Source organism: Lampetra fluviatilis, chromosome 9 (assembly GCF_964198595.1).
Source record: "Lampetra fluviatilis chromosome 9, kcLamFluv1.1, whole genome shotgun sequence".
In the NCBI taxonomy this organism is placed as follows: domain Eukaryota; kingdom Metazoa; phylum Chordata; class Hyperoartia; order Petromyzontiformes; family Petromyzontidae; genus Lampetra; species Lampetra fluviatilis.
The window spans coordinates 1,942,193-1,960,927 of NC_136283.1; the positions used below are offsets into that span (position 1 = coordinate 1,942,193).

General features: G+C 48.5%; 1 protein-coding gene across 1 annotated transcript; it reads right to left on the reverse strand.

Annotated features, from left to right (window-relative positions):
• Nucleotides 1-9,587: 9,587 nt before the first annotated feature.
• On the reverse strand, nt 9,588-18,298 carry LOC144934108 (stromal cell-derived factor 1-like). Its single transcript, XM_078859512.1, has 3 exons — nt 18,076-18,298; nt 14,532-14,646; nt 9,588-11,976 (listed from the first exon to the last, which is right to left on the reverse strand). Exons 1-3 carry the CDS (start codon nt 18,137-18,139, stop codon nt 11,889-11,891), a joined length of 267 nt encoding a protein of 88 aa, XP_078715638.1. The 5' UTR covers nt 18,140-18,298; the 3' UTR covers nt 9,588-11,888.
• Nucleotides 18,299-18,735: the final 437 nt, after the last annotated feature.

Sequence of the window (18,735 nt, forward strand, 5' to 3'; positions counted from 1 at the left end):
TATTATTGTTGTGTGTGTGTGTGTCTATAATATGTCACGAATAAACATTATACCTCGAGCCATTTGTAATGTAATTCATACGGGCAAAGCTTACAGAATTCGATTAGATACGTGACTTATAATGTTCAGCATGCACTCCTTATACTGGTAGGAACCACCTGGTTCCACCAGCCCACAGGGGGTTATTGTGTCCGTCCGTCCGTCGTGCATCCAACAATGGGAGGGGTCGGGCTGGGTGGAGAGGGGAGGGTGGGGAGGGGCTGGGTGGGGAGGGTGGGGAGGGGCTGGGTGGGGAGGGTGGGGCTGGGTGGGGGTGGGAGGGGTGGGAGGGGTGGGGCTGGGTGGGGAGGGGCTGGTCACTCCGTGGTGCCCTTATAAAACTCAACGTTTAACCTACTCACGCCGGCTTGTGCCCGCCCTCACAGTCTGCCATATTTGCGGAATACACCACGCCGCCGTTGACCCTGGCCATTGACCGAGCAACCCAACGTGTTTTGGTTGTTCAGCAAACCGAAGGAGAAGGATGAAAGTTGAAAATCGAGCACACTTTTCACAACGTTTGACTCGACGATTCACTGGAGATCACATCGAGCGTCACCGGGCGTTGACACGAAAGCAGAGCTTCTGTGAACAGTGGTCGATGCTGGATGTAATCTCCAGCGAAACGTCGAGTTTAAAATTGTCAAAATTCTTGCTTGCTTTTGAACAATCCTACGAGTTCCCCCAAAACAACTCAATTGGCGCATTTGCACGTGACGTGGCATCTTGATTTGATTGGCTCTGCTGGCCGTTGGCGGGTTTATCGATGCACATTGGCATTATACCTACACGATCCAACACAAAAATAATTAATTATGAAAATGTAATTGACGTTTGCTGGCTTTATTACGTGTTTTATGAAATTCACAGCCCTTTGCCAAATGGGGTCTGGGGGTTGTTTTGACCATACTTCACCATTGTGGGTTGTTGAGGGGTGCAGGGGAGAGGTGGCTACGTACAGTGCGAAAGAAGTTCAACAAACATACATACGCACGACACCACCACTCACTCGCCTTCACAAGATAAGATGGCGTCACAAGGGGCGAGATGTGTGACGTCGCGATGACGTCACATTGTAAGTCGAGCACGGGGGTGTGGTGTGACGTCATCGCCTCGGCGGAAAAGACTCTCCCCTTTCAACACTTTTCCTTTTATCGCCGTCTTTCGAGCAACCCTTTGATCACGTTACCTGATTTCCAATAGGGTGGAGTCCCTAAAACTACGCACGTTATTTATATCGGCTAATCTTCACGAGAATTGCCGTGACCCCCCATGTTCAGGACAGACCAAAAAAAAGACGCGGAGGGACAGAGGTGACGCGGCTCCTTGCCATTCAACCCGAGTTGAAGCGCATTACAACAACAAAAAAAAAGACGGCGTGGCTTATCACCGGAGCCTGAAAACACAATTGTTAATCTCTTCAGCAAAGAGTTCAGCACAGGCTGTGGCGATGGCATGCGAGTGGCATTGTCCTCTTCGCATGAGACTCGGTGGACAAATTTGGCCCCATCCTGTCCACGCGAGCGACAGAAGCGAGGATTGTGAGCCCTGCCCCCCCCCCCGGGTGTGCCAGGCAAACACGGGGCCTGGTGCCATAACCCGAATGGCAGGAGCGGTGTTTATTCGCACGCAGAGGACATCAGCAGCTGCTTTTTTTGCCAGGCATTGACTCCTAGTGAACCCGGCAAAGATGAGGTGGAGGAGGAGGTGAGATGGTGGTGGTTGCTGGCTTTCAAGAGGGGCCCTTGTGAAAACTGCCTTCCCTCTGCGTTGATGTCTAAACTGCAGGCGTGGTATTTCCAACTGTCTCTCAATGTGGCCTTTAGAGCGCCATGGAGTGATATACTATTTACACGTATTAAGAGTATACTGCATTGCACGATGGCTGTTTCATCGAAACGATGCAGACTTCAGAACAAGCCCCATCGTGGATATAGTGCGGTCTCTAACGATTATTCAACCAGTCTCAGTCTGGCTTCTCTCCAAGCTGCAGAGAAGGCAATTGGTCAAACTATCAACTAATTATTGACGAATGTGTTGACTTTTTGTTCGGTTTTTTTGTTGCAAAATGATGAAAGAAAACTAAATTCCGTCGACTTGGGAGCAGCGTGGGATGGAGGGGTCTGGGTACGGGCTGCGGTGTCTCTGTCGAATCGGTCCTGAGTTGTTGTTGAGTTGTTATTGAGGAATATTTCACCGACGCCAAACTGCCAACGAGGATAATTTTTTTTCAATTCTGGCTCTTGCAAGAAGAGGCCTGAATCCTCCCAGTACAATGGCGGGGTAGGGATGCATTTCAGATGTCAACATTCATTGGAATTTATAAGGACAAAGTCAAGTGTTTTTAGGATTTCTGGCTCGTATCCAAATGAGTAGGAAATTCACATCAATGTCTTAACGCTGCTGCTGATGCCACGTGTCACTGCGAGACCATTGCCACAGTGACGTCCAAATTGTCATATCTCGGCCCGACTTTTAGATTTTTCATTTCATTTGAAAATCGAGAGGACCCTCTTCCTATCTATGCTGCCCGCCTTCGCCAACATGTACAGATCAGCGTGGAGAAGTATCGACAAATATCTTCCACAAGTGGATTGACAAAAGGGCTGTGTGTATGCAAGCTGTAGGCAGGCCACTTGAGCAGGAAGCTGGCTTGGTGGCGCTGTGAGCATTCGTAGTGAAACGCAACGACCATGCTTTATGATGTCAGTGTGTGTTTTGTGAGCGTGTTTGTTATTTTGCGTGGGGAGCGGTGGCGCAGTGGTTAGCATGCTGTGCTGCGAATCTGGCGACCCGAGTTCCGATTAACCGCTCACGGCCAACACAAGTCATAACGATTATCTAAATCGGTCGTGGGCCCTCCCCTCGGTCGACTCAGTGTCAAATGAGTACCTGGTGCGGTGTGTAAACTTTGCCACGAGGGATACAAATGAGTCCGGGCGTGGTACGTGTGTATGTTGAACTTCTTTCTCAACAAAATAGTTTCATATTCCTGTATTGTTTTCCTGTGATTTATGACATTTTCATAAACCCAGCAAGTGCCAAAGTAAATAGGCAGCCCTACAAGACCTGGAAAAACCCAGGGTGTAGCGTCAGAGGGATTAAAGTATTTAATAATGCGCAGCCATTTGTCAAATCCACTGCCACATGAAGGCCTTTCCATGTAGTTTGGTTATGGGGAGTTGTTGAACCATACTTCACCACGCTGGTCACTGTGGATTGGCGTAGGACTGGTTCACGTATCACTCACCACTGACATTAGACGTGGGTTGGAATCGTACTCCGGTCGCTGTATTCCTAACACACGTCGCTAACCACCACGCCACCGCTCTCCCAAAAAAGGTAATACAATTCCGTCACGAAACGAAACATGAAAAAAAATCGCCTGTTGTATGTAAGTTGACCTTCTTTCGCACCGTACGTAACCAACCGTGCTAATTGGAGTTGCGGAGAGTAGGACAACAAATTAAACACAAAAAGCAGTTCTAAAGAAATTCGTTTTAATTGAGGTAATTTGAAAGTGCATAGCTCCAGTGGCTTCCGAATATATTAGAAGGAAGAGCGTTCCAGACGGCCACAGAAGCTCTGCTGAAAGCTCCCGATGCAGTGGTCATCTTAGATGGCGAGCCAAAATCCGCTGCGAGGATGATCGGAGTTTGCGTGCTTTATGTTCTTGGACGAGATCAGGAAATTTGACCACTCAGCCCAAAAGCGCACAAGCAGTAAATGTCCTGAATTGTGTCGTGGGCGGGAAGGCGATAATTTATTTTGTTTGTTATACACATCACCTTTCGTGCTGTCACTTAACTAACTGTCGAGACGAATGGGTTGTGTGTATTGCGCGCGTTGTTTGTGTAAGAATGTTTAAACTCGCTCCGGCTTGCGGCGGCTCTGGCACCGACACTCACCACATGCGCAGCTCCTAGGAGGTGCAACCGACACGAACCCGAACCTACCACGTCACACCTACGATTAGAGTGGTTTGCTACGTACGGTGCGAAAGAAGTTTAACATACAGTACATACATCACCCTAACCCTCACTGTTGACTCAACCCTGCCACTGATTCAAACTCTACATTAACCAGAACCCTCACACGAGCACTCATTATAATAACCTGAATGGAAATCTCACTTTACCACTAATTATAACTCAAACCCTAACCTTTAACCTCACCTAATCCTAACTCTAACCTTCAACACCACACTACCACCAATAATACGCCCTAATATTAACCTTTTTCCTTACAGAACCCTAATCACAACCTTTAGTTTCACACAACCCTAGACCTAACTTTCAACCCCACTCAACCACTAATCACAAGCGTAAGAATCAACCTCCCCCTCCCCCAACTCTAACACCACGATATCCTTACCCCTAACAATAACTGTCACCCTACCCAGAACCCCAGGTCCAGTGGCGTAGCCATCAAGTGGACAGGCCGTACAAATGCACCGAATACCACAGGTCTGAATTGGGCCCCAATTAATTCATTGTACCAGGGTCCATTACATTCACACTACACCAGTGCCTAACCCCCAGTCCTACCCCAAGTCCCAGTCCTAACTCTAACCCAGACTCGCCCCTTTAATCCTCATCCTTGCCATGAAACGCAAACCTTGGGTTTGCCAAATTTTCCGCCGTAGACCAAACCCACATATACGTCTCAATAAGCCTAGATCTGTCGAAACTGTGCAGAAAATTGTGATAAAGTTCAGCAAAATGCCACCACATCTCGGCACGAATCAGTTACTATGACCCGATCACAGGCGTCAATTTCCCAGGTTGTCTGGGCCAAACCCAGACACGTGGTAACCCCGACATTAACGCCGACGAAAAGCTAAATGTTGCAATGAATGCAGTTTAACGGGTAGGCTTTCGCGACCAATATTATCCATTCTAAAGTTGTTTTGGGTTAGAGCGGATAAATATAAATGTGTCGTTAAACCTGCCTCCACCTGACACAGCCAATTAGTAAGGTTTGTCACGTTAACCAAACGTGCCAATTAATGAGTCCAACACCGGAGTGTTGGAAAGTAAACTCCTAGTACTCGAATTGTAAATGTTGTAGTGGGTTTACTCTCCACCACACTGCTGTACCTGTAACGAATTGGCATGTTTTGTTTACGTTAAAAACCTTACTGGTTAGCTGATGTCGGGTGGAGGTGGGTTTAACGACGCATTTATATTTACGCGATCTAACCAACAAAAATTACTTTAAGTTTGAATGCAGTTCTTGTCTAACGATTGTGTACGGTCCAGTGCCGATACCATCCAGTGAATATGGCTCGTGGAACTTCCCTTTGCAATTTCATTAAACTTTACAGTGATATTGCAACAATAATGATGACGACAAATAATACAATTGCCGTTGTATTTATCCAGGAGAGTCTCAGTGAGTCTCTGCACTGTTATTCAGGAGGGTCCTGCGTTGTGATGATTGGCCAATTTCATTTTGCGGAGTGTCTCGCTTCTTGTGGTAGGCAGCCAGAGGGCTTGGACAAACCCCACCACACACACGAGGAGATAACTCTGGAAGGGTAGGTGCACGGATGCAATTTCTGTGCTGCCATCTTCATGAACACATTTCAGTGTGAGCCACCAACCCTTGTCTTCAACATGCTGGATCACACGTGTGGCCCACCGCACCCAGATTAATCAGCGACATGCAAGAATTACAGCACCCAGATTACACGGTGCACATGTTCGCGGTTGCGCTGTGTAGCTCTCTGATGGGGTTTCGGGTTGTTACCGCATGTTGTTTTTCGGAACGATGTCCGACGTTTTGCTGCACGTGCTGGGAGCTTATTCAGGAACGGAACTAATGCAGTTCCTGAAGAAGCTCCCAGCACGTGGAACAAAACGTCAGACATCACGCCGAACAACACGACACGGTAACAACCCTAAACCCATCGGAGCACCCAGGTGCTTTTCATCATCAATGGTGACGTCTAACGCAAACATTAAAAATGACCTTTATTATTTTTCATACAGAAATGATACCGTGTTTACATGTATACTGCATTTCAAAGATAATGACCTTAATATAACTTACCAATACATTCATTCGGAATATATTCATATGGCTCAGATAATACAAAACAGTGACGTGTTTAGAAGTATAACTGTGTCGACAATTACAATTATGACTGTGATGGATGCGGTAATCTACATCCGAATATGCACAGGGGATCTGCCAGAGTTTTTCTTTTTTAGTAACAGTGTAAAAACAGCTTCGGGCCATGAGCCCCAGACCAGATGCTTTACTTTGTCGGTACCATCTGGGTGAGGTGGCATGACACGGTGAATTGCGCGATAACTATTTAAAACGAGTGCATGGGGTTATCGAGTAATTCACTCTGTATCGGCCGTAGTCATGAATCGGTGTGACTAACGATGTGATTGCGACCTTAGGAGGTACCGATTTCTGCTCCAGCCCATCGACTGCTTAGCTCCGAATTCAATTAAATAAAAGGCTTGCAACCGGACGTACATGCGGAACTTGTGAAAGTGTTTGCATCTCAAAATCAACGCTTTGTCAACATCGGAAAAATGTGTGCGTTTTTTGTTATTTAAAAAATAACTGTCTCAGCCTTGCTCATATGAACGTAGCTCAGCCAGGAGGATAAAGGGACAGTTTCACCTGCGACTGTGGAGCAAACCGAACCGTGGATCGCAAGGTCACCCTTCTGATCGCCCATCGAGGCCATTGAGTGGTGACACCAGGTCAGTGTTCTTTACACATTTGCAGACGAGGGCCACGTTTGCCAATAAGACATCGCCGGTGTGAACCCATTGGGGGGTTTGACAGCAGCACGGTGATATTGGGAGGAGGGGGGGGCGTTGTCACGTGTTGTGTATTTGTCGGGGGGCCGCACGTCAGGGGCCGCACGAAAGGCCACCAGTGGCCTTCAGTCGCCCAGGGGCCCTGGCAATGAAGGACGCTCCACCAAAGGCATTCACAGGCCGTGGATTGATACATTTTGTTGCCTTTCGAAAATTCAGTGGATGTATCTCTGCGGTACCCCACGAAAGTGGAGGAGAAGGTTTGATGCCGATTTGCAGTTGACGACGCTCTCTTTAATGGTACGTGAGAATGCCTTCAAATCGCGGTCGATTTCTTCAGCGAAGAATCATTCCAAATTTGACACGTGTGGATTTTCATTACGGTTTAAGTCGCGCCTTTCATAGCTAATTTCATGAGTTTGTTTTTGCATAGCGACGCAATGGCAAATGTGTCGTAGCGTAGTAGACCAGTACTGTCGACAACGACTTTGAGTATATATCGACACACAAACACACATTTCTCTAAACGAGCTTGAAAACTTCCTTCCAAGAACAATTAAAATGTGTCAATGTAATGATGTGTTCAAGTTGCTTTGGTTAACTGTACTTTATTTTGTCCGTACATTGTTGACAAAGTGTCAGTGAATCGTAGCTTAGTGTGTATCGTAGAGTATTTAAATTTTCATTTTAAAATATGAAATATATATTTTCCAATATATATAGGTGACAAAAATATATATTTGAGGAACGTGTTAAAAGAGTGATTTGATATAAGCACATTGCTAAAGACATTATCCAGCAAACATTCCAACGTTGGGTCGACGTTGGCATGTGATTGGAACCATTCGGCCCAGCGTTGACTCAGCGTTCCATGTTCACTCCGTATCTGTTCCATTGCAAAAGCTAGTATTTTTTTATAATCACACCATGAGCAGCAGCACCAGCATCACCAGTTCAGTGGAATCATATTTACGAATGATATTGGTCAGCTGCAAGTACATTCAACTATAGGGACGTTCACACGGCACGGAGCAGATCGCCAGAGGTTGGGGCTTGCACATTTTGCCCGAAGGCAACAATGTCTTAAAATATATCTGGCCATTTCTGCTGACATTTTATTTTCGCCGATGACTGCGTCGTGGCCGGTATGGGACCCGAGAATGTTTTTTGTCTTTCCTTCTGATATTCGGAAGCCACTGGAGCAATGCACTTTTAAACCATCTACATTGAAAACTAATTTGTTGACAACTGCTTGTTGTGTTTATTTCTAGATTTGAAGCTTTCGTGACTGCAAGTTTTTTCGGTAAAGTCACTTTGTTGTGTTTAGTTTGTTGTCTCTCCGCCACACCACCGATTAGCACGGTTGGCTACATACGGTGCGAAAGAAATTCAACACACATACGAATACACGTGCGTGTGTATATATGTGAAGCGCTGGTGCAATGGTTCGCGTACTGCGATCTAAAACCGGCATGCAGAGTTCAACTCCCGGCCGTGGCTAACCTCAGTCGTGAGTGAACCGCTCCTTCACCAACCCGGACTGGCCAGAGTGGTGATGTCTGGCCAGAAACATCTTCATAACCAGCACAGCATGGTAGGGGGGGCTTAATTTATCAGTAGATTGATTGAGGAATTTACGTGATTTAATTTATTGCCAGTGGCGGAGAAGTTAGAAAAGTTAAATACACACGAATGCTGCTGCTTCAGCTTCGTTTGACCTTATTGATTGCCCCCATCGTGATGTATGGCATATGGTTAATAAGCAACCGAAAATAACAACGTTATTGTGACTTTTATAATGACCGGAAAAGTGCATCAGCCTTTATTTTTACTTAGACGTATCCTTCATAATCCATTTTCCCGTTGGGCTGCGCTGATGTTGTAAAGGTCAAAGGTTGCAGCCCTGGAATTGCTCGCCAATGCTGGATGGGTTTTGTGTAGCCTATACTCCCCGAACGCCGGCGAGACGTCTCGGCCGAGGTCGGGAGCACCCCACAACTTTACCCCGCCACACGTGATGATATGCCTATCATCGTGGACTAACGAATATACAATTGGCCCATATAAATCTCAAATGAAAGTACAGCGTTTTGGAATGCAATTGGCATAAATGAAACTACATATAAAAAATATAATTATTAACTGTGATTCGGCCATTGATTGCTGCTGGGTGGACAGTAGCGGTAAGAAACCTTCCCCAACATTTTGATGTAAAGTTTTCGTGACTGCAGGGATTCATCTTCTTGGTTCTTTCGGTAAAGTCACGTAGAATGGAAATAATAAAATAATACAAATAAAACATAATAAAATAATTCTCACGACGTTTCGGCCACAACGCAAGCAGCCGTCCTCAGGTGAAGAACAGGTCTATCGAGAAGACAGAGTCTGAATGACTCTGTCTTCTGGATAGACCTGTTCTTCTACGTGACTTTACCGAAAGAACCAAGAAGAAGATTTCCCCAACAGTTCCGCTGCCGCGCTGGGAGTTGGAATCGTTACGAGGGGAAGCGCCGTGCAGCCTCGCTGGACGTGACGAACGCCAGCAGCTCCGCTTGGCCACCGCCGGCGTGTGCAGGTCGCACCCCGCGGCGGTTGCAAACACAAACATCGTCCGCCTCTTCTTTTCGCCGCCTTCGTAAATCTTCATGTTGTTTTTCTGACAAGAGGTCCACGTTCTGCATCCGCCCACCCCACCCACCCACCACCCCTCTCTGAACCCCCCGCCGCCACCCCACCACACGCCCCCCCCCCCCCAATGCCCTGCCCCCTGCCACACGCCAAGATGCATCTTTTACTTTCATCCCCAATGAAAACAACGAGGATGGATGGGGAAGTTGAGGCACTGCAGAGCGGACGCGGTGTCCATCTGTCAAAGCCAACCGACGGGAACCGACGACAACAGAGCCACGTCCTGATCTCGATGAACCGCATGAACCGCACCGAACATCGGTTTCGCGTTCGTGCTGGGTTGCGCCCGCGTGTTGGCCGACGCCACGCTGCACGCGCCGGGAGCCCATTTCAGGACGCGGTGCCGACCGAACAGCACGCGGCACAGCGCGATCGGGCAGCCGTACGGCACAGCGGCGAAAACCTTCCCAAGGACGTCACGAGAACGTTCGGCAAAATGCGAACCTGGATGATGAAGCTGATCGGCTTTACTCCTAGGTGATACGCGGCTAAGCTCGCTGCAAGTGATGTTAATTTGCGCTGAACACCGCGCAGGATAGTGACACAAATAGAAAGCGTCGAGGTGGTCGGGTGTCGAACCCAGGTTCTCAGCAGTGCCGGCTCAGAGCACGAAGCGCTGAGTCGGCACTGTTGAGACCCTGGGTTCGAATACAGATTTCGGCTGCCCGTGTTTAAACCAAGTTAGCAAGGATCATCGCGGTTCCTAATAACCGCACAAACAAAAAAGCCCTACTATATTTTATCCGTGTGTTTTGTCCACTTACTTCAGCTAAATTCCACCTCTAGCAATTAACACAAAGACGGGGTCTAACTGTCAAGAAACCAACATTCCACTGCAGTGGTGAGTGCGGCAAGGCGAATCACCCCGTGGGTGGAGAAGAAGCCACTTGAACGGATCGCAGGAGGAGTTCTGCGTTATCTCCTTGAACGGGACGTTCTCTTGACACGCACGGGGTGATATGCACTGCTCCCCGTGAGAGTCCCCAACAGATACTCCCTGCCGCGGCACTGACAAGGGGAAGGAATTAGCAACTAAAAAATAAGCACGCAAGACGTGGAGTTGGGAGAAATGTACACGAGTGCGGCACCGAGTGTGCCACGCGGGTGAGTGAAGCCACGGGGAATCCGCGAAGACCTTCGAGGAATCTGTCAGAATTTAATTCCATTGGCTCATGTCAGACACAGAGCTCGCCTCTCGTGAAAGAAATCACGCGGCAGCAACCACGCAGCGCCGATATAATCGGGGGATCGTGTGTAGGGGGGGGGTGATCGAACGAGGCAAACGCCATCAAAGGCCACCCCTGCAGCAGTCTGGGCCGCCACGCGCTATGTGGAGCCTTTCAACGGCGCGCAGAGGCGAGCTGAAGGATGGAGGGGGGGTCGTCGTTCAGGCAGCCTCTGAGCGCCTTCGATTTGTGCGGTTGGCTACGGACGTTTCGAAAGACGTTCGCCGTACACACGTGGGTGTTACGGGAGAAGCGATTGTGCGTTGAGCTATTGTGGCAAAGAACACTGCCTGCACGGCTATTGGAGGATATCTGTCGTTGCTTGCCGTGCGGTGGAGAGGGAAAGATTGCTCTTAGCATCGAGAGAGAGAGATCATTACAAATACAATGATGATGATAATAACAATGCTATTTATTTACCTATCAACGAAAGTATCACCGAGTTTCAAGGCTCCGTTTTTAAGAGGGTCCTACACTGGGATGGTTGGCCATTTCCATGGACAGCTGTTTTGGCTTTGTGTGGGAGGGAACTGGAGTTCTGCGAGAAAAGCCAACCTTGCACATGAAAGGGTTAACACTCACAGCTCTGCAACAGGAAGTGGATTGACAAACCCGCTCGTTGTACTGCCACCTCCTGACAAACTGACAGCCCAATGGGTTTGGGGGTTTCACGAATCTGTGCGATCCTCCAGCCCTTGCCTCTGACCCCGCCGGTTCACAGGCACGAGGCGGAGAATGTCTGGGAGCACGGAAGAACGCGAGGTGCAAGAGGACCCCGGTTTAGTGGCTGCAAGGGCGGTCGTGTAGTAGCACCGTGGGCATGGGCCCCGGTCAAGGGGATGAAATGGGGGCCCCTTCTAAAGTACCCCCCCCACACACACACAGCCCCCCTTTGTAACCCAGTGCCTGGGCCCCACCCGGCTCAGTTGCTCCACCTGCACACTCCGTAGCCGCGCCACCGCGTACGAGAGAGCACGCGGACATTTTTTTGTGGCGAGCCCGAGGGTAAGCGGACGCAAGTGGTTGGGGAGAAGCAATCCGGGAAGTTTTGAAAGCTCAGAGAGGTGGGGGGAGGAGGGGGTGGGCGGGGGGTTGGGGGGTACTCCGACGGGTTCAGACTCAGGAGCGAGATCCCGCGCTCTGCCCGCCCCTAGCGTCGCATCTGTTGAGTGACTTGTCGCAGCCAGCGCATCTTGGGGTTCACGCACACGCGCTCCCCCGTCTTCTTCAGCACGGCGCTGCAGGCGGGCGGGCGGGCGGGCGGTCGGGGGGAGGAGAGCAGCAGGGTGAAGTTGGTGGGGGGGGGGCGGGGGGGGGAACAAAACAAGGAGGCAGCAGGGAGTGAGTGAACGCGACGTCGTCACACGTAGCGCACGCGCAGCGCGTTGGCAACTTGGACCGCGTCCTTCACCGCCCTGGCGCCCTCGACGTGCACTGCATGAGAGGCGTCGTCTGGACAACGGATGGTCGGTGCGCGTTGGTGAACGCTTGCGGCATGGACGGGGGGAGCACAACAACAGTGCGTCGTTCTGCACAGGCCTGCCACGTGGCCCCGCAACAGCCTCTATGACACCCTGTATGCACGATGGTCGAACATCCAAGCAGTGGACGTCTGTGACAAATGAGCTTTATAGCTCATCGGATTCCTCCAGTATGAATACAGATTCTGATTCTGAATGTCCTGGGGCCCGTCACGAGCGGACGCTTTAGTTTCGTGTCATTTACACGTTAACAGCAGTAAATCTGCAATGAGTGACCGGTGTGTGCTTGGGCTGGAGATTCACTGGCACAGGATGACGTGGAAGCAGCCAAGCGGCCGACCGGGACAGAGAGAGGAGGCGGGAGGGCCTTGAGCTGCGGTGCCCTGCCACGAACTCACGGGCGGCTCGGCGTGACCCCGTGACCTATGACCTCGAGAGCAAGCGACCCGACCGTTCCTTTTGTGGCAAGGGTCAGCGTGAAACTGCACCGGGGGTTACACATTTGTTCGTGAGATATTTGTCCTGTCTGTCTGCTCTACAGCTTTAAGGAAGTGTTTATTTATTTAGGGGGATAAGGGGGGGGGGGACACTTTCCTCCTGAGGTTGAAAGTGAATAATTAAAGAAATAATTTTTACCGTTTCTGCCGTGAATACAGGAGGTGTTACGGTGTACAAACACCAAATAGACACCTACAGTATTACAAGGCATCAAGTCTGCATTAACCACACAGATTTGTGGTAAAACATGCAGACAAATATGCTTTGGCCGTGTAAGCATTGTCCTTGAAGCTGATTAGCCTGCACCAGAGACAGCCTCTTTCATTGCTTTGTCTCACCCCCACCAGTGCGAGATCAAAGGCTTCCAAAAGGCAAACAGTACAAGGGCAATGCAAACACCAACTAATTAATAGCTCTGGTTAAATAGTTACATCTTAATTCTAGATTTGAAGCTTTCGTGACTGCAAGGATTCATACTCCTAGGTTTTTTCGGTAAAGTGACGTAGGTAAAAAAATAAAATTTAAATTAATAAAAGTAATAATAGAAATAAAATAAAGTAAATGTTTTATTTTATTATTTTATTTCTATTATTACTTTTATTAATTTAAATTTTATTTTTTTTACCTACGTGACTTTACCGAAAAAAACTAAGAGTAGTTACATCTTAATATCTTGATACTGGCAAAAGAGTCACGTGTATATAAGGTTGCAAGTGTTTATACATTAGCGGTGCCCGTCTGTCTGTCTGTAATGGTACGATAGCTCATAAACAGAATACAATGCGAATGGAACCATGATGAACCTGCAATGCAGAAATTGGCTGAATTGATCAAAGGATCAAAGGATCAATTCAGACACGAACCAGAGAAAAAAACACCATTACTTGCAAATATGTCAATGGTTTTGCTCTCATAGCTGCCCATCAGCTGTTAACCTCCAAAGGCTCCTCACGGAGTCCACGCACGTCCGTGGCTTTTCCTGAAATTATTTTAATTGTGACTACACAGAGGAATATTGGGAATGTCAAGAGTTGAACACCGTTAACTCTACACACGAGCACACATTGGATTTCCATTCGGAGTTGGGAGACAATGCAATATACTCAAATTAAAGTCTTCCTGTATTAAACACGTATGATTTCGCGACCAATATTCATGGTAACGTATTCTTTTTTGCATTAAATCGCGTAAATGTGTGATAAAACCTACCTCTACCCGACACAGCCAATCAGCACGGTCGCGTGACAATCAGTTACCATTTCGATTTAAAGCTTTCGTGACTGCAGGGATTCATCTTCTTGGTTCTTTCGGTAAAGTCACCTGAGGACGGCTGCTTACGTTGTGGCCGAAACGTCGTGAGAATGATTTTATTAGGTTTTATTTTTATGATTTTATTATTTCCCTTCTACGTGACTTTACCGAAAGAACCAAGAAGATGAATCAGTTACCACTTAAGCACGGCGATTGTGAGTTTGTCTCTCTCTCACAACATTGCCCCGGAGAACCCGGAGTTGCCCGTCAACTGCGACGTGTCGCCTCGTTTGCACCAAACCGACCGAGTCGTCACCTCACGAGTGGAAACGTGAAGGCACGAGGCACAGACCGTGCGGCTCTGGGACTGCAACCCGAACGATGGACCACGCAGCAAACCGACTGCAGTCTGCGCTCCTGCGATGGCGGAGCCACAGCAAAACTACACGAGATCACTCCTGAAGCCCTCTCGTTCGTGGCCAGCAGACCTCGACACTGGCGTTTAGGCAACGTGTAGCTGCTGCCATCGTGCGCATGCGTAGAAGAGGATCGTCGTCGCTTACATGACTTGGATGGGGCAGTTGACCTGCTTGAAGATGTCAAGCTTCTTGATGGTGCTGGGCTGCACGTTGCGCGAGTGGCGACACGGGCAGCGCGACTGCATGGCGATGGTGATTCCTGCAGGAGAGAGCGAGAGAGAGAGCGGTGCATGCAGGGAGGAGAAACGGTCAGAAAAACGAGACAGGGTCGTGGGTAGAATCTCACGATCACTATTCCTACGATATACCAACATTCCTCCCTGGGCTCATAATGAGCAAGTGTCCTCATTCCAAGCTAAGAATGAGGGACACGTGGACTATAGAATGTACGCAAGTCGGACACACATCATTGTGACCGTGAAGAACGGTAAGCGAGCCTGGGCAGGACGCGTCGCTGGACGGGACGATGACCGAGTGGCCGAGATGATCGGCCGAGTGACAGATCGAGGCAAGAAGACACGCAGGGAATGTGAAACTGCAGACTTTTTTTATTTTACCAGGTAAGGCCCACGGAGTTATATAGCTATTTTCAGACGCGACCTGGCCACAAATGATGGCTCAACGAAGTGGCTTATCGTGTGGAAATTTAAAGCAGCCAAATGCTCTAAACACATCATTCTAAAAGCGGAGGACACGGGGAAAAATCCACGCGACCGCGGGCAGAGAGCCACACAAACTCCAACTATGAAGATGTCAGGGTTGGGATCTAACCCACGACCTCCTGTATACCAGGCGTAGTAGCTAACATCTCGCCACCTTATGTAGCGAAACCGTGCTAATCGGAGGGAAATGTCTACCATGGACGAGATGGAACGAATTAGTCCGCTCACGTGCAGGAGCGAGATTGATCGTAAAGTCACAGAACCTGACGGCCATAGGAGGCCTTCATCCTGCAATGGATCAACCATGGCCGATTAAGCTTTTACATTGTTTCAAGTTGGTTCTGTATTGTTATCTATTTTTGTTCAGAAAGAAAAGAAAAAAGAGTCCAGTGTAGATTTACGGTCAGGGTTTTGGTTGTAAACGCAACGATTGCGGACCACCGAAATCATCCAGATGCCACCACACATCAATGTCTGAGAGCGCCATCTCTGATATTTACCCATGGATCGTGATGTTCTTTCGTACGGCTGATGATGTTGATGCAGAGCGACAGCTACAATTTCACATTCAAGTGGTCAAGCCAGACGACCGGGTTAGGGGCAGTAGTGGAGTGTACTATCGCTCTGACGATGTCTCCTTCGTATTTGTGGATCGGGGCATTGCGTCGTTACACGTTGTAACGTCTGTTTTGGATGACCACAGTCGCACACTGCTGGATATTTTTTTATTTTTCATGTGTGCATCAGGTATCCGCATCTGCCACGGTTTGTGCAGTGGATGCGGCTTCGGGTGGACCATCAGCTTCGTGGAATGATCGTGATGCTGCACACGGACTGACCTGTATGACCCCACAACTAGGACAATGTCCCTAAACAGAACGATAGTCTGCTGACTTAGACCGAGTACTCCCTCTTCAACGTAGCGTTCATCACCGTTGTCGTCGTCATTATCGACATCATCAACAATTCCTCCTCTTTATCATCAATATATTTATCCTGCTGTTCATCATATTCATCATTAATCACTCCTCCTCCTCCAACACCACCACCACCACCACAGCTGCAACTCACTCACGTGCAAGATGCACAGCTAACGGCACCACAGCAGCCTCCTGAGAAATATCCATTTGTCTCAGAGGGCTCTCAAGTGATTTTAAACTTAGGTCTTTCACTTAGAGACAGAGAGGTAGGATGTATTCGCCGCTGTGAGCTGAGAGTCTGCAATCTTGACCCCCACTTCGCACTGAGAGTCTCTTATCTGAGCTCAAATTGAAACCGGGCTAAATGTTGATGGGTCGGTCAACTATCAACCTTAATCTATACTCGTGCGGGATCTCACTGATACGATTGTCTCTTGCGGTGTGGAGGGGGGGGGGTTACTTGGGTAAGTACAGTACCAGGAGCTCCATCTATAGATGCACAACTGATTGCTAATGCCTCACTCACTTTATTTTCAAAATGCGATTGAATCTTGTGAAAGCAATGGCCCCATATTTTACAGAGGACCAGAGAATGAAGGTGGTAGATTCACTGTGACAAAAGACAAAGGTTCTTCGCACAGCCTCAACAGACTTTTGGGGCAAGTGCTGTTGTCAGCACCACGCCAGACCGGCTTTATCCCTTCCGTGGCGATGTTTACACACTGCACCAGGTACTCATTTTAGGTTGAGTCAGCCTAGGGGAGGTCCAGGACCGGTTCAAATCATCGTCACTGGTGTTTCTGGCCGTGAGCGTGAATCGAACTCGGGTCTCTGGGTTCATAGCGCAGCACGCCAACAGCTACGCTACCGCTCCCCACGCAAACACACATACACACCGCGCCTATTCCAATGATATTAGACATGAGCGTGCACCACAGCAACGGGAAGAAAAAAGACACGATTTACAAACAGTATCGCAAATGCTGTGCCCCGGGTTCGATTGCAGATGCAATAACTGTGAGAACGGAGTGTGGTTGCGACTACACGAGGCCCTGCTTAACAGTCGGTCAAACGTAATCGAAGAGCGTAGAATCTGTCCCACTTATTCTGGTTTGGTGGTTGTAATCGGATCATCCTGCGTACCGATTAAATCCACACCACGCCAAGGGCGGCAGTAGAACCTTCACCAACAACACCACAAAGCCAGGAATACACAAACCAGTGCCGCTAGACTCAGCACATCACCACGCGCATCATCGTCATCATTTGATGGATTAGTTAACCAGTTGAGAACTCAATGAGACAGAGACTATTTCTCAAAGGGGACTTGAGTTACAGAGCCAGACACGCAGAGCAGTGGCGTCGATGTCGAGTGTGCAGGCGGTGCAACTGCGTGAGCCCCACGGACTGGAGGGGCCCAGGCATCTTACTAAGACGGTTGGACAAAGGGCCCCCATGTCATGTCTTGCACCAGGGCCCATGCCATACACCTGCGATTATCACGGTTAGCTACGTACGATGCGAAAGACGTTCACCATTCGTACATGCATACAAAGAAAATATGGCAATGAAATATAGGCATTGTAAAAAAACAATAAAGTGCACACATCAAATGTACATATCACGAATGTTTGTTTTTTAAATATGTCAAATAATTCATGTAATTATTTACTAAATACAAACATCGCAAAATCAGTGAGTCCTGTGAGGAACAGAGATGAATGATTGCATTCAAATTTTACAACAATCCGGTTTCTAACGGGAAAGTATTTGGATCACATTTTTAATTATTCAAATACTTTGATCAATTCACCTCTGGATGAATGCCTCCCTTATGCTATACATGTATCACGTGTCCCATATAACACATGTCTCACATGTATCATATGTCATATGCCCCTTGATGCTGACCGTGGCCAGAAATCGAACTCGGGTAGCCAGGTTCACAGTGCAGTGCGCTAAACTTCTGCACCACCGCTCCGAACAGAAGACTTCGTAACATTTTCACATGAATAAATTATTAAACGCTCGAGTCTGTATGGGTACCTTGGGAAAGGTCAAATGCTGCCAGGCAGCAGACAAGGAAGCCGATGAAAAGTAGCGCTCTCATCTTGATTCCAAATCCTCGGGCAGCACGGACTTAGCTCACGGTGAAAAGTGGTGGTTGTCTGCAGGAGAGGGCGCTTCGATTCACGGTCGCGCGGTGTCTGCTGTGTGAAGAACGCTGCCTCCTTGCTGGCTTTTATAACCAAACGGTTGAGTGCGGAAATGTCCACTTCTCTGGCAGGAGAGACGGGAGGCAGTAAATTATTTGCCTGGCGTTCAAACGCCTCGGTTGGTTCTAGATCACCCCCATCCATCCCCCAACCCCAGACCACCTCCCACTGCCCCCCCACACCTCGCCCCCACGCTGAGACAGATTTAGCCTCCCATCCCCTGGGGTTCAGCAATCCCAGCGGGATGAATAATACAGCCAAAGTAACTGGCACTGGGACACGTACTTCTAAGCCAACATAATAAAGCCCAGAAGTTTGGTTCCAACTTCAAACATGAGAACGGAGCAATAACACTCAGCATTTTTAATCAAATTAATCAATTTATTTATTGCGTGTGAATATTTTATCGTGCGCACTTATGTGCAATTGAAAACAGGTTCAGAAACTAAGCACTGGCAAACTGCACATGGTCTGCGTGCACCCGTGACCA